Source organism: Mustela putorius, unplaced genomic scaffold (genome assembly GCF_011764305.1).
Source record: "Mustela putorius furo isolate JIRA1106 unplaced genomic scaffold, ASM1176430v1.1 tig00537301_pilon_pilon_pilon, whole genome shotgun sequence".
Lineage (NCBI taxonomy): Eukaryota > Metazoa > Chordata > Mammalia > Carnivora > Mustelidae > Mustela > Mustela putorius.
The window spans coordinates 2,165,750-2,180,646 of NW_025422439.1; the positions used below are offsets into that span (position 1 = coordinate 2,165,750).

Sequence of the window (14,897 nt, forward strand, 5' to 3'; positions counted from 1 at the left end):
TGCCCAGAAACCCTCTGCTCAGTCCTCACTTATAATGCATATTTGTGTCACTTGCTCACATCTGTCACCCCAGGTCATTGGTGTTCGTCACCGTCCAAATGATTGTGTCTGCCCAAATTCATACGTTGAAGCCCCTAACACCCAACATGATGGTATTGGAGGTGGGGCCTTTGGGAGGCAATCAGGGTTAGATGAGGTCCTGAAGCAGGGACCTGTGATGGGATTATAGGAAACAGAGAAGAGGCAGATCTCACACTCTCTGCACACACACACACTGCAGAAAGGTCATGTGAGGTCACAGATAGAAGTCAAGAAGTCCACAAGCAGGAGAAGTACTCTCACCAGGAAACAATTCGGGGGCATCTCAAAGCAGGACTTCCCAGCCTCCTGAGCTGTGAGATTGGAAGATTCTTTTGTTCAAGTCACCAGTCTGTGATACTTTGTTATGACAGTCCAAGCAGATTAAGACAGTGTCATCCTCTCCTGGGTCTTTAGAAACAGTGTGAAAACTGGTCCTGGATCCCAAACACATATGGGGACATAGCATTGGATTCCTCATTTCTGATGTTGAAAGTAAGAAACCAATTTGTTAGAAAACTCCAAGGGACAGAGATGGCAGCTTCTTTTGCTCATTATCCCCAACACTGGGCACAATGCCTGGCATGTAATTGGTGCTCACTAAATCACTGCAATGAATGAAATGCAATATCTTAATTCTAGTAACTTCTTTTCACCACCATGGCTACTACCCCGGCCCACGCCACCACCATCTCTAGCCTGGCTAATCATATGGGTCTCCTAAGCAGCCCTCTGCTCTCACTTTTGCCTACTCCCTGTAGATTTTTCTCAATGGAGTGGCCAGAGAGATCCTTTTAAGAGTAAGTAAAATTATATCAGTCCTCAGGTCAAAATGCCCCTGTGGCTCCTCACTGAGCTCAGGTTGAAAGCCAATGTTCTTACAATGTCCTACAAGGCTCTGGTTCTCCGGTCCGTCTCTGACCCCAGCTCCTAATAGTCACTTAGTATCCACTGAAGCCTGCGGACCTTCTCCTACATAATCTTCCTCAAATGTATGAGGCATAATCTGCTCTTGGAGCCTGTGCCCTGGCAATTTCCTCAACCTGGATTCCACTTTCCCCAGATATCCAAAGGATGCTTTCCTTCCTCACTTCCGCAGTCATGCCTACTGTGAACACCCTGCTTAAATCCACAACCACCCCTCTCCTTCTCATTCACAGCCCACTCTTCCTGCAGCCTCTTTATTTAAAAAAATCATCTTCTAACACAGGATACGATTTATCTGTTATTACTCTTATTAGAGTTATTTACTCTAATTATCTGTGTATTCCCTGCCCTCACTAGAATATGAGCTCTAGGAGAGCCACAGTTTTTAATCTATTGTGTTCATTTTGTCAGTGGCATACATCCTGCTTAAATTAGATGATTGAGAAATAAATACCAGTTAAATGTTAAAAACACAAACATATGAATGAATGAATGAATGAATGAATGAATGAATGAATACTAAAACCAGTTCTTTAACTCAGATGCCAGTCAATCTACCAGACTGACCAGGGGCTGGCAAATTTTTCCTGTAAAGTCCCACTTGGTAAATATTTAAGGTTTTGCAAGCCACAGAGTCATGACTTCTCAACCCTGCTACTGTAGCAAATAGTCATAGGCAATATGTAAACTAATGAGCATGGCTGTGTTTCAACAAAACTTTATGAGAAACAGCAGTTGACCTGTGGGCTGTACTTTGCAGACCCTTAGACTAAGCTCCATCAGTGCACAGCACCACACTTAGCCCAGCCCTGTCACTCAATAAATAATTTCAAGTGACATATATATGAAATGTAGTTCTACTCTTCACTCTGTCACAGCCCAAGTTCACAGTCCAAGTGAACTTGCTTTACTAGAAATACTCTATATCTACAGTCTCTAATATGGTGGCCACACGTGGCTAGTGGACACTTGAAATGTTATGTGAATTAATTTACATGTTAATTTAAATAGCCACATATAGTTAGTAGGTACCATATTGGACACAGCAGCTCCATCACAAACATTGTTTTGTTTCATGGTCCAAGTCTAGCCCCTCTAGGAAGCCCTACCTGACTGCTAAGGTTCATAGTAACTGTCCTGTTTTGTTTTGCATTTTTAATCCCACACTTCTCATTTCATTCAATTCATGTTTTGACCACAGCTATAACAATACTTAATGTTCATTGAGCTTTGTGTACCAGGCATTATGCTAACATTAATATGTTTTATCTAGTTTAATGCTGGGCAGAGCACTGGCTTTTAATGCATATTTGCAATACACATTCAAAGTTGGAGACCACTCAGAGAAAACCAATGTACAGCTGATCCTTGAACAACATGAGGGATAGGGTTGCCAGCCCCTAGGCACAGTTAAAAAATCCATGTGTAATTTCCGACTCTCCAAAAACTTAATTGTGAGAAGCCTTACTAATTAAATACAGTCAAGTAATGCATATTTTGCATGTTATATGCATTATATATTGTATTTTTATAATAAACAAGAGAAAAGAAAATGTTATTAAGAAAATCATAAGAGAAAATACATCTAGAGTACCATATTGCATTTCTCAAAAAAAAAAAAAAATCTGCATGTAAGCAGACCTGCACAGTTCAAACCTGTGTTGTTCAAGGTCAACTGTAATTTCCTCTTGTATTATAAATAGAGAAACAGAGGCCCAGAGAACAAAGTGACATGTCAAAGGTCACACTATTAGTCAAAACTGCAAATCCAGTAGTGAAGCCCAAGGAATTTGTTTCTAAACCCAATGTCTCTTCTTTCATTCACTCATTCCATCATTCATTATTAAACATTGACAGTGTATTACACAATGTGCTGGGCTTGGGGGTCAGCAGTATAACCGCAGGTGCCATCTTTGTCTTTAAAAAGCATATGGTCTCTTGGAGAGCTAGGACTTGAACACAGAATCATACAAATAAATATTAATTAGATATTGTGATTCTGTACTGATAACACAGATCAGGAGTTAAGAGGATACACTCTCAAGCCCAAGTTCTAGGATTCCAATCTAGACTCACCACTTCCTAGTTATGTAGCATTGGGAAAATCCATTAACTAAGGTGATTCAGTCTCCTCATCTGTAAAATGGTAATAATAAGGTATTATACCAAGTCTTTTTTTTTTTTAAGATTTTTTATTTGTTTGACACAGAAAGAGAAACAGCAAGAGAGGGAACACAAGCAGGGGAAGTGGAAGAGGGAGAAGCAGGCTTTCCACCAAGCAAGATGCCCGATGTAGGGCTTGATCCCAGGACCCTGGGATCATGACCTGAGCCAAAGGCAGACCCTTAACGATTGAGCCACCCAGGCACCTCAATTACACCAAATCTAAGACCTATGGTTTTCCATATTTTCATATCCTTGAAATGAAGACTTGTGTGTTATTAATATCTTAATGGGTTTTTTTCTTCATGGTATGCAAAATATTGGCACATGTATCTGATTGTGTCTTGCTCAGTTAAAATATGATTGTATCTATCTCCTAGGGCTATTAAAGGGATTAAATGGTACTTTCAAAGTCCACAGAGACATATTTTGTACTGTACAATAGCAGTATTATTATCATTATTATTATATTATTATCATTATTTAAAGGAAAATAAAGTATACTAATATTGCATAAAACATAGGGAAAACTAAGTCTAGAAGGTCAGCAAAAACCTTAAGGATGAGACATTTGAGCTGAACCATGAAGGATAAGGAGTGAAGAAAGGGAAGAATAAGGCTTATAAGGAGTGAGGGCAGGTGGAGACCAGACTGCTGCATGCAAAGGGAAAAGAACCTGCAAAGACCTGCCAAAATGGCTGCTGGACATGACCGACCACTACCCAGTGCAGAACACTTCACAGCATGGCTCTGAACACTCCCAGCCCCCACCTCTATTTTACCATCATCTTCCTTTTTCCATACTTTTGTTTCTTGGTAGTTCACTAGTCATAAGGTATACATTTACAGATATATTTAGAAGTTTCTGGCTTTTTTTAAATAGTAGGGCAGCTGCCATTTATAGAGAAACCGATTTATTTTTGTAATATTCTTGTTGAATAAAATTAAATATAGTCTCAAATTTAAATGCCAGTAAATTATATTTTTGACGATGAAACTACTCTTAAAAGTGGAGAGCTTCCCTTCTTTTTGGCACATGCATCCCAGCAGTCATAATCAGAGATACCACAAGTTATTTTCCCATTTGCAACTTTACCAGATGACACTTGTAATCTCTCACAACCTCCTTCTTTCAAGTTCAGAAGCAAAGGTTACCTTGGACTTTCAGTGAGGCTGGCAAGTTCCCAGTGAGAAAACATTTTCAGTCTCTTCTGCAGCCCATTCTAACCTTCTTGTCCTTCCAAATTTGTGAACAGTCGGTCCCGCTGCTTTCTGTTGTGGGCTTTCTGAGATTTTATGACCTCATCTTTGACACAGATTGTCCTTCTTCAAAAGACCTCAACCCTCTTCTACAACATAACATTTTACAACACATCTAGACCAAATATAGCAAGACTCCTGAATAGAAATATAAAATAGTTTCCCTACAACTCATAAATGCTGTCACAGTTCCAACCCTGACTTCTGCATGTCTCCCTTGTCCCCAATCCAATTGGGTCCTTTTATTTTTTCAAGTCAACTTATTCTAAATTCTTTGTCCAAAGGATTCATGCCTACCTCTGAGAATTCTCTGCAAATACCTATCAAGGAAAGAATGCCAAAATGCCTCTCTCTTCTCAGTGCTAAGCAAACTTCTCAAACACGGATTCCTCCTCAAACAGTAGCTTTTTACCCAGTTTGGGTCCAAATCCCAGCTGTGATACTTAGCAAATATATGACCTTGGGAGTTTCATCCAACCAACTTTAAGACATAGTTTCTTGTATGGAAAGTGGAAGCAACAATAACTACATAGATGTGTTGTTATTAAGTCCAAGATAGTTATAGAAAGCTGCAGAAATTATGCTTGGTACCCCATAAAGGTATAATAAATTGCAGATGTTGTCACTGTTAGCCCAATATTCATGCATTCCTGGGTATCGTACCAAAACTCCACCGTGCCTCTCTTAACTGTAAGCTATCTCTAGCCATTGTCTAACACCCCCATCTATAATATATTGGCAATAACTGACATCAAATGAATCAATCTGATGAAATAAATGGGATTTTACGGCTAACATTCATTTCATGGCCTTTAAACAAGAAAAAAAAAAAAACACCTCAGTTTGTTGTTGTTTGAATGGCTTCTGTTGGAAATTTTATTTTTTAAGTTTGATTTCATTATCTCACATGTCTGAATAATGAGGCACAAGGTTCATTAATTGACAATAAGTTTAGATGAGTTTTGTTTAATTTGGGGTCTATTAAAGTTCAGGACAAAGAATGGTAATGTAGAGAGCATTATGAATTCTGAGGATAAGAGTGACTCACTTCATGGAGGTTTGACTTCCCTAGTTGAGACCCACTGGAGTTGGAACATAGTTGTACTAATCCGGAACCAATAAAGGTTAGAGCTTACTTTACCTGAGTTCAAAAAAGATTAATGGTACCCATCTCAAAGGAGAAGGTGACGTTCAGAAGAGAGCTGTACCAGATAAAAGTTTAGCAAAAACCCTTAACCAAATATCACTGCCAAAGCCTAGAGAGCTATCTATGGTCCTGACACCAGAACAATGCACTAAGCCCATTGATCAAGTCCTGACATTTCACCAAATAAAACTTGCTTTTCTCTCATTCATTCATGCATGCACGTACTCATTCATTCATTCATCCAAGAAAAGATGTATTGATCCAGGAACTGTTTCAGTGACTGAGCTACAGCAATAAGTACAATGAACATATGACAAGATTTAATAAGACTTTTCTCATATACAAATCTCTCCTCTCTGCCAGGAATCTGATTCTCTATAGATAAATCTCAATTTATTTAACTGTGAACCTCACCTATGTACTAATTTACTTAAATCCTACATGTCTGGTACTTGGAAATACCCATGCTACAATCTCCTTCAAGGAGGGACATTCTCCATCTCTGTAAATTCTCGAATTTACAACTTCATAAAGTCCTTGTGTCCTATTAAACTTTAATAATACAAGGCTTAGGGATGTGGGGGTGGCACAGTTGGTTAGGTGACTGCCTTCAGCTCAGGTCATGATCCTGGAGTCCTGGGATCTAGTCCAGCATCAGGCTCCCTGCTCAGCAGGAAGTTTGCTTCTCCTGCTGACCTCTTTCCTCTCATGTTCTCTCTCTCTTTCTTTCTCAAATAAATAAATAAATAAATAATAATAATAATATAAGGCTTAGTAAATAACAGGAGTAATCTATAAACATTAGAAATATTTAGTACAGTCTACGGCCATACCACCCTGAACGCGCCTGATCTCGTCTGATCTCGGAAGCTAAGCAGGGTCGGGCCTGGTTAGTACTTGGATGGGAGAAATATTTAGTACAATATAAGACATATGGGGTGCCTGGGTGGCTCAGTGGGTTAAGCCTCTGCCTTCAGCTTTGGCCATGATCTCAGGGTCTGGGATTGAGCCCCGCATCGGGCTCTCTGCTCAGTGGGGAGCCTGTTTCCCCCTTTCTCTCTGCCTGTCTCTCTGCCTACTTGTGATCACTCTCTCTCTCTCTCTCTCAAGTAAATAAATAAAATCTTTTAAAAAAATATAAGACATATATATAACATAACCACACTCAGCGTATTCTCATTTGATATCTTATTGCAAATGAAAAGTGGCCGCTGAAGACATGAAAATAAACTGAATATGATGGGGAACATGACTGAAGTTCATAACAATTTGAAAAGAAAATTCAATCTGCTTTAAATGCCATTTACAAATTGTTTCAATCATACTTATGCTGTAAGTTATTAGTGCTCAAAAGGTCATAGAAACATGAATTTTGAGCTGAGAAGTATCTTAGGAATTATTCAGGTTGTAAATCACATCTTGCCACTAATTTACTGAGCAACACTGGGCAACTTGCTTAGCCTCAGTGGCCTTCAGTCTCCTCATTAGATCAGACTAGATAACCACTAGGGATCTTTCTTGCATTAAAAGTTGTTTCCACTAATTTCTTTGTTGAAGAGAATGAATATGAAGTTCAGAGCATATGCCATACTCAAGGTCAAGTGACAAATTTGTGGCCAAGCTGGCACCAGGATTGAGACCCTGGACTTTTCTCGTTGCACTAATTTAAAAAGTAACACAAGGACTAAATAAAAGGCAGCAGACAGGAATGTCCATGTTATGCTAAGTTTCTCTATCAGGTGGCCAACTCCTAGAGGTCAGAGACAACATCCTACTTTCTTCTTAAATAATTTAGCCCAGTGCACAATGCTGGGTTAGGGGTGTCTCATGAAAAATTTATCAATTTAATTGAAAAATATATTGAATTAATTACATGAAGGCCCTAGAGACTGCATAACTGATTACAGAATTAATAGCACACACTATGTTCTGAGTGCCCACCATACATTATGTGTACTGCGTGTATTTGAAATGTGATTTTTCAGCACCCTGCCAAATAAGACTTATTCTTATTATATATATATATATATATATATATATATATATATATATATATCAAGGTTTGAATATATTAAATGACTCTCCCAAAGCCCTACTACCAGTAAAGAGAGAAGAAAAGATTTAAACCTGGTCTGACTCAAAAGGTTATTCCAATTTTACTCCGGTTCACTAAATGCTTGAATGAATAAATAAAGAGATTAATGAATTAGTGACTAAATGTACTACTGTTCTGCCCTTACTTGCTTTGTGTGGTTTGAAGCCATACTGTCAAAAATTTTTTATATACAGCATTTAGCATGATACTACACATGTGCAGAGCTTTAGTAAAGCTGTTTCACCAAAGGTTTACCCATGATGACATTCTGAAGAACCAAAGTCTGATCATTTCAACATTCTGGCGCTGCATTGTATGGGACCATTGCAAGTAGTTCTTGAATATTTGCTTCTGTCCTCAGAGATGAAGTGTGATGGTAGCCACCCTCTGGCAACACTGTCAGGCCTTCTCTAAATCTTCAATGAAGCTCTTCCTTGCCTTGGTCCTGAATCAGTTTGCTCTCAATCCATTCACCATCATGAAGGTAAACATTTAATGACTCACTTTCCAAAGAACATCAGCCATGATTTTCATTAACCAATTTTGTTGATATAAATACCTTTATCATAACCAATTTTCAGGCTATGTACATGACATCACCAGACAAGGAGTTGGGAAAAGATGGTAACAGTCAACTCTCTTGAGTTTCATGAGCTGTCATACAGGCCAGCTCCAGCACACCACATATCCAATTCCATCATCAGCCCTGTGGGTGGTACTAATTATTGAAATCCCTTGAAGAACACACTTGAGCTGGGCTATGGCACACGGCCAGGAAAACTTGGCCAGGTTTGTCCATGCATCATCACAATTAAATGTTCCTCAGCAGCACTACATCCCCACTTCTCTCTTTCTTCTTGGTCAATTTAGAGGAATTATCTTTCTTAGTGTCACATCCCCTAAAGCTTTAAGACATGATGAACAATGTTGGGACTCTATGACTTTGTTCAGTCCAAAGAATCCCACCTGCAGAAGAAGGAGCTTACTGCAAAGTTACTTTTGACAGATCTAAGGCCTGAGGGTGTAGAGGGGTTTGGGGTTTATTTTTCCCATGACTTCCCCATAATCTCATTCCCAATGGGAGGCAAGGGAGCGGAGGCCCAGCTAATTACTTGGACAGTTAGATGTTCCCCAACCGTTAGACAGATATGGAAGGCAGTTCCCCTTTTCCAATGACCAATATAGGCTAACTAAATCCCTTACTGGTTTTCAGAATCTTCTGGTTGTTATCTCTCTGTGAATTCTCTTCATCTTACCTTTCCAACTTCATCACCTGTCTCTTCCCTAATTCTCCTCCACCACCACATGTGTAAGACATTCTCTAGATGCCAGCCCATATATACTGATTTCTGGCTCCTGGAATAATTTTAAACTTTTTTTCTTCTTGATTTCAATCATTAAGATCTCTCTGTGAAAGGACCACTCCTACTAATCCTCCCCCCTGATTCTACCAGGTTCAGCTAAAAGGTCATGCCCTCCATGATATATCACCTGAAATCCCCATGCAGAATACATTTCTCCCTTTTTTCCAGGCATGAGCTACTTTGTTAATGCTTGTTTTTGATTTATCCCACATTTTGTCTTTTATAATAGCTATATATGAGCATATTATTTTTATCCCTGTGAAAATGTGAAATCCATGAAGGCAGGAACATTGTCCAATTTGTCTGTGATTTCCCATAGCACTTAACACACAAGACTTATGAGTTGTGGAATTAAGAAAATCTTGCTTGAATTGAATCTAACAAATTGAAATAAATTTTTCAAAATGGGCCAGAGTCAAGACCCATGAAAATATATTCAGGGATCTAATGTTCCCTTTCTACTCCTTACCTGTATATAGTCCCATCCATTTATGCCTTGAGTGACTTGTAAGAGTAGGGTGCTTTGTTGGACATTGGGGTGGGAAGAATTCTGAAGTAAATGAGATACAGTCCCTGCTTTAAAGAGCTTACATTTTAGCAGGATAGGCAAATTTCCAAACAATAACTCAAGTTTTAATCAGATTTTTGGTCAACAGAGAACTCTGATGATACTGTGGAAGTCATCCATTCTACCAAGAGGAAAGGAGAGGTAATCAGTGAGTAGAATTTTTACAAAGTAGATTATTAAAGAATGGGAGACATTTCAGGTAGAGGGAACTCTAGTCAGAAGGTCTAACTTTGCACGAGGTGTTTGAGAGGACTATTGTGAAGATGTGTAGAGTGAAGACTACAAGGACCGGGCTCTCAGGGGTGTGGCTGAAAGCAAGGATGAAGCCAGAGCCTTCTAGCTCATCTGGCTACTGGATGGTTCCTAATTTCTCTAGAGCTGGGAAATACTTAATCTGAGTTTATATGTAAGTGGATATGAAGGAACAAACGAAAAACTGGTATATAAAATTATTTCAAGGGGTACCTGGGTGGCTCAGTGGGTTCAAGCCTCTGTCTTCAGCTCGGGTTCTGATCCCAGGGTCCTGGGATTGAGCCCTGCATCAGGCTCTCTGCTCAGCAGGGAGCCTACTTCCCCACTCTCTCTCTCTCTCTCTGCCTGCCTCTCTGCCTACTTGTGATCTCTATCAAATGAAGAAAATCTTAAAAATAAATAAATAAATAAATAAAATTATTTCAAGCATATAAATTTCCTTCCTTTCTAAATCCTTTCACGATTTTCTGTGCAGTAATTATATGTCAGCAATAGGCTAAGTTTTATTATTTTTAAAAGATTTTATTTATTTATTTGACAGAGAGAGATCACAAGTAGGCAGAGAGGCAGGCAGAGAGAGAGGAGGAAGCAGAGAGCCCGATGTGGGGCTCAATCCCAGGACCCTGGGATCACGACCTGAGCTGAAGGCAGAGGGTTAACCCACTGAGCCACCCAGGTGTACCAGCAATAGGCTAAGTTTTAAAGACACAGGAATAAGCAAGACACATGTTTTGAATCCCTTTTACCAGCCATTAACAAAGCTTACAGTCTGATGACAGATCCAGACAAGGAACGAACAATGACAAGAACTATGACACAGGAAAGTACAGAGGGTATGAGAGCAGAGAGGAGGGCTCCTCGTATAGTCACGGATTTGGGCTGAATGGGATGGAAATAAAAAAAGAACCCTTGATCTCCCAGGAAAGGGTGGAGAAAGACATTTCAAGAGAGAGGAAACTGCTCGTCAAAGGAATGTAGTCATGAAAGGGTATGGTACCTCCAGGGAATTACAGGTCTCCATGTACTTAGAGTCCAAGGCATGGGACAAACAGAGGTAGAAAATAAAGTGACAGACATGAGCACAACTTTGTCACATAAATAAATTAACAAATATGGCAGCTGGGACTTCTCCTGTTCATGTGGAAAATAAGAGGACTATTTGGGAGGAAGAGGAAGGACTATTCAGAGTCTCGGTGCATCAAGAGTTGTGCTTGGCCAGAAGCATCAGCAATAGCTTGTACCTTTTTAGAAATGTGCAGTCTTAAACCCACACTAGAGCCGCAGAAACTTAGGAAGCAATGGTTAAGAGCACAGGGTCCTGAGTTGGAATCCTGGCTCTCTATCTGCTAGCTATGAAACTTTGATTCTCTCACTTTTCTTCTCTGGTGTCAATATTACCAGTGATAAAGTTGAGAAGGTCAACCCAGTGGATTCTAGTAGCATTTTAAGCTTTGCAGGGGGTGTGTGTGTGTGTGTGTGTGTGTGTGTGTGTGTGTGTGTAATTTTAGGGGATATTTGTGGGAGAGTTGATCATTTCCAAAACTGGCTAACACATGCCTCCTTCCCGAATGATCCACTGTTTGGAATTGTAGCCTCAAGCTTCAAGCTAACAGGAAAGATCAGAAACAATGAAGCTGCCCCTGAAGGCAGATCAGCTGGGAAACCAAAAGGTCAGACCTTCAGGAATTTACCACTCTACTGGGGTGGGGGTGGGGCACTTTGTGTGGGGCAGAGAAGGTAGTGAGCCCTCCCACCAATAATCTTGCTTGCTTTTTAAGGAAAGGAAAAGAAAAAAAAAAAAGAGGATATACAAGATCAAATCCAGAGGCACATAATTCCATAAGAGCTTCCCTGGCTGTTGTGTGAGGATAATCAAGAGTGTGTTTGTGGGTGTGCGCTTGCATGTGTATATGTGTATGTGTTTATGTCTGTGTTTTGGGAATAAAGAGGTACTACTTAGGGTGACAGTGTCTTAAAGCTTAAATGTTTTAATTAAGAGAAAGAAGATTCAGCTCTCTGGTCAAATGGTACACTAGAGCTACATTGCTTTTTCCAAATGGCTTCCCCAATAGGCCTATGAAAAGGCTGCAGAAATGTGTCTAAACAGGCTCCCAACTAAAAGATAAGAGGGGATGGTGGTTAGAAAGCCAAATCCTTGCCTAGCTCTGCAGGGACTCAAGAGTTAGCCTGGAGAAGCCCTGTCTTCACTCCTAAACTGTTGCCCCATGAAGAAGTGCAGGAGAGCTAGGGGAGAGGGAGCACACCCTTGACCTGGGACACTGGGAGCCCACCCATGGGCAATGTGCAATGGATTTTCCAGGCAAGATGGCCAGACTCTTGTTAATGAAGAAAGGGATGAAGTTCCAGAGAGACTATAGCAATGTAAGTTGTAAGGAGGAGCGCAGGACTGGGAGCAAGAACAGTTTATTTCTAACTTGTTCTGGTACCTTGACAACTCTCTTCCAACTCCTATTTCCCTATTCGTAGACATTAGTAGCCAGCCACCATTTACCGAACAAGGATGAAGAAGAGATGGTCCATTTTCTAAGCATTTACTATAAATAAGAGAGTGTCTTCTGAGTTTAAATACCAAGTCTATGCTGTTGACTCACATATTTCTACCTCCAGCTAAAACTTCTTTGAATTGGACTTTTGGACCCCGGTGTCTATTTTCTATCTCTACTTGATGTTTAGTTGTCATCTTGAACTCACATCCCAAATGGTACCCTTCATCCCCCACACCTCAATCCTGGCCCTCTTACGGCATCCTCTGACTCAATGGAAGAGATGTCCATTCATGCACTTCCAGAATGAATCATCTGGAATCATTTCTGACCCCTCTCTACTTCTCACCTTTCATATCCAATAACAAGCCCTGTCATATCTATCCTCTGAACATGTCCTGAATTTGACCATCTTCCCCGCTTAACTCTTTCGGTCAAGCCATTGCCCACTCCTGCCTACACTGGGATAAAATAGCACCTTTGAATGTGTAGTCAATTTGTCATGCACCAACCAGAGTAGTTCTGTTAAAATGCAGGCCACATGATGTCACTCCTTAAGCTCAGAATCCTCCAATGACATCCTATCACACTCAGAGTGAATCCTAAGTTCTTGTCAGCCTAGATAACTCCCTGCAGCCACCCCCAGGCAATCTTCTGCTTTTCCTATTTGCCTCCACTCCTCTCCCCTCTCAGCTCCATCCAACCACACTCTTCTTCCTGTTGAACCAAAGGCACCCTCCTGAACTCCTGCTACAACATGCTGACCCTTGTCATTGGCTCCGCCTAGAATCCCCCCCCCATAGTCACGATGGCTTCCTCCATCTTAGCCTCGAGGTGTCCCGACTCAAATGTCAAGGGAGAAGCCTCCCCTGACCAGTGCATGTAACCATGGCTCCACTCCCACTCCCACCTCAGCATCCCCTATGCTGCACCATCACCTGACAGAGTACATATACTTTCCCGTTTGTCTGTTGCAGCACTGTCCAACAGAACTTTCAGCAGGGCTGGGGATGTTCTACATCTGAGTTGTCCAGCAGGTAGCCGTTGGTCACAGGGAGTTACACAGCACTTGATAGATGGCTAATGTGACTGGGGAAGTGAATGCTGAATTAATTTAATTCTACTTAATTTAAATTTAAATAGCCATCTGCGGCTACTGGCTATCCCTGTTAGACAGTGCAGATTGAATGTCTCCTTAGAATATAAACTCAATCAGGGCATAGATTATGCCTGTTTTGTCCACTGCTATATCCTCAATGCCAAGGCAAGTATCTGCCTACTCAATATATACCTGGCAAAGTAAATAAATATACTAGGGGCTTTCCACACATGATCTCACTTAATCCTAATAACAGCCTTGTGAGTTAGATGCTATTTTTCACTCTCTGGTACTCACAGGAAGTGTCTTTCTGAAGAACACCCAGCTAGTGTGTACTCTATGACCAACACCTCCCATTCAAGGGGAGTAAGTCCTGGGGATCTTATGTACAACACAGTAAACAATTAACAATTCTGTTTTATGTGCTTGAAAGTTGTTAAGAGGGTAGATCTTAAACATTCTCACTATTTAAAAAATGGTATATGAAATGATGGGGGTGTCAATAAATCTTAAGACGGTAATCATTATACAGTATATACATGTATTAAATCATCACAGCACACACCTTAAACTTACAGAATGCTCTATGTCACTTATATCTCAGTAAAGCTGGAAAAAATACCAAAGGACATCTAGCTAGTAAGAGGTGGATAGGATCTGAGCTCAGGGATGCTGAGGATGTTCAGATACCTTGCATTGCTAAAACCAGACCAGATGCTCTCTGTGGTCCTTTCTACTTCTGGGATCCTGTGGTTCTGTAGAACTTTCTCCCTGGCCCAGTGATGGCAGCACAGAATTTAACTGCCTATGGAACTGATGGGCCTTCAGGTAAAACCCCTCATCCATGGCTCAGAAGCCGTGATTCTTCAGGTACAAGGTGTGCAAGCCATCTTGCAGCCTGGCTCCTCTCTCCCTCCAGCCTAAGCCATGACTCACCAGTTTCTGGGTCGCAGAGCTGCTCACAGGCATCTGTCGTCCTCTGTCCGCAGAGGTCTCTCACCCATGGGGAGGTGGCGTTGATCTGGTAATACAGGGACAGCTTGGCCGGGTTTAACCAGTCTGAGACATCCAGGTAGCTCCCTTCACTCACCACAAAGCTGCTCCCTGTGGGTGAACAGAGAGAAAGACAGCTACTTTCTCCTCGACTGGAGGATGCAGATGTATCTTGCTGCTGATGTGCAGGCTGGGAAAACGGGCAGGTGCATGCAAGCGATCCCCCATCCCAGGTCCCCTATTCTCATTTGTCTACCCACACTGACAAAGCATTTTTACAATATTCCTGTCATGGTATTGGCAGCCAGGAGAGAAAGAGACAAATCATACACAGAGACAGTTCAGCCTAGTGGAAAGAAGTTGGGCCCTTAGGACTGACAGAGACTTGGGTTCAAATCCACTATCCACCCTTATCTGCCATTGACTCTGTGTGAGCCACTCAATACT

The 14,897-nt window shown here is 41.0% G+C and overlaps 1 protein-coding gene across 2 annotated transcripts in view; it reads right to left on the reverse strand.

The window, feature by feature from the left end:
- The window catches only part of ASTN2 (astrotactin 2), a 600,456-nt gene that overhangs the window by 458,676 nt on the left and 126,883 nt on the right, over positions 1-14,897 (reverse strand). For both annotated transcript variants that reach the window (XM_045074025.1, XM_045074024.1), the window contains exon 4: positions 14,394-14,561. In XM_045074025.1, coding sequence (XP_044929960.1) covers positions 14,394-14,561 — 168 coding nt within the window. The remainder of the gene's footprint in view (positions 1-14,393; positions 14,562-14,897) is intronic.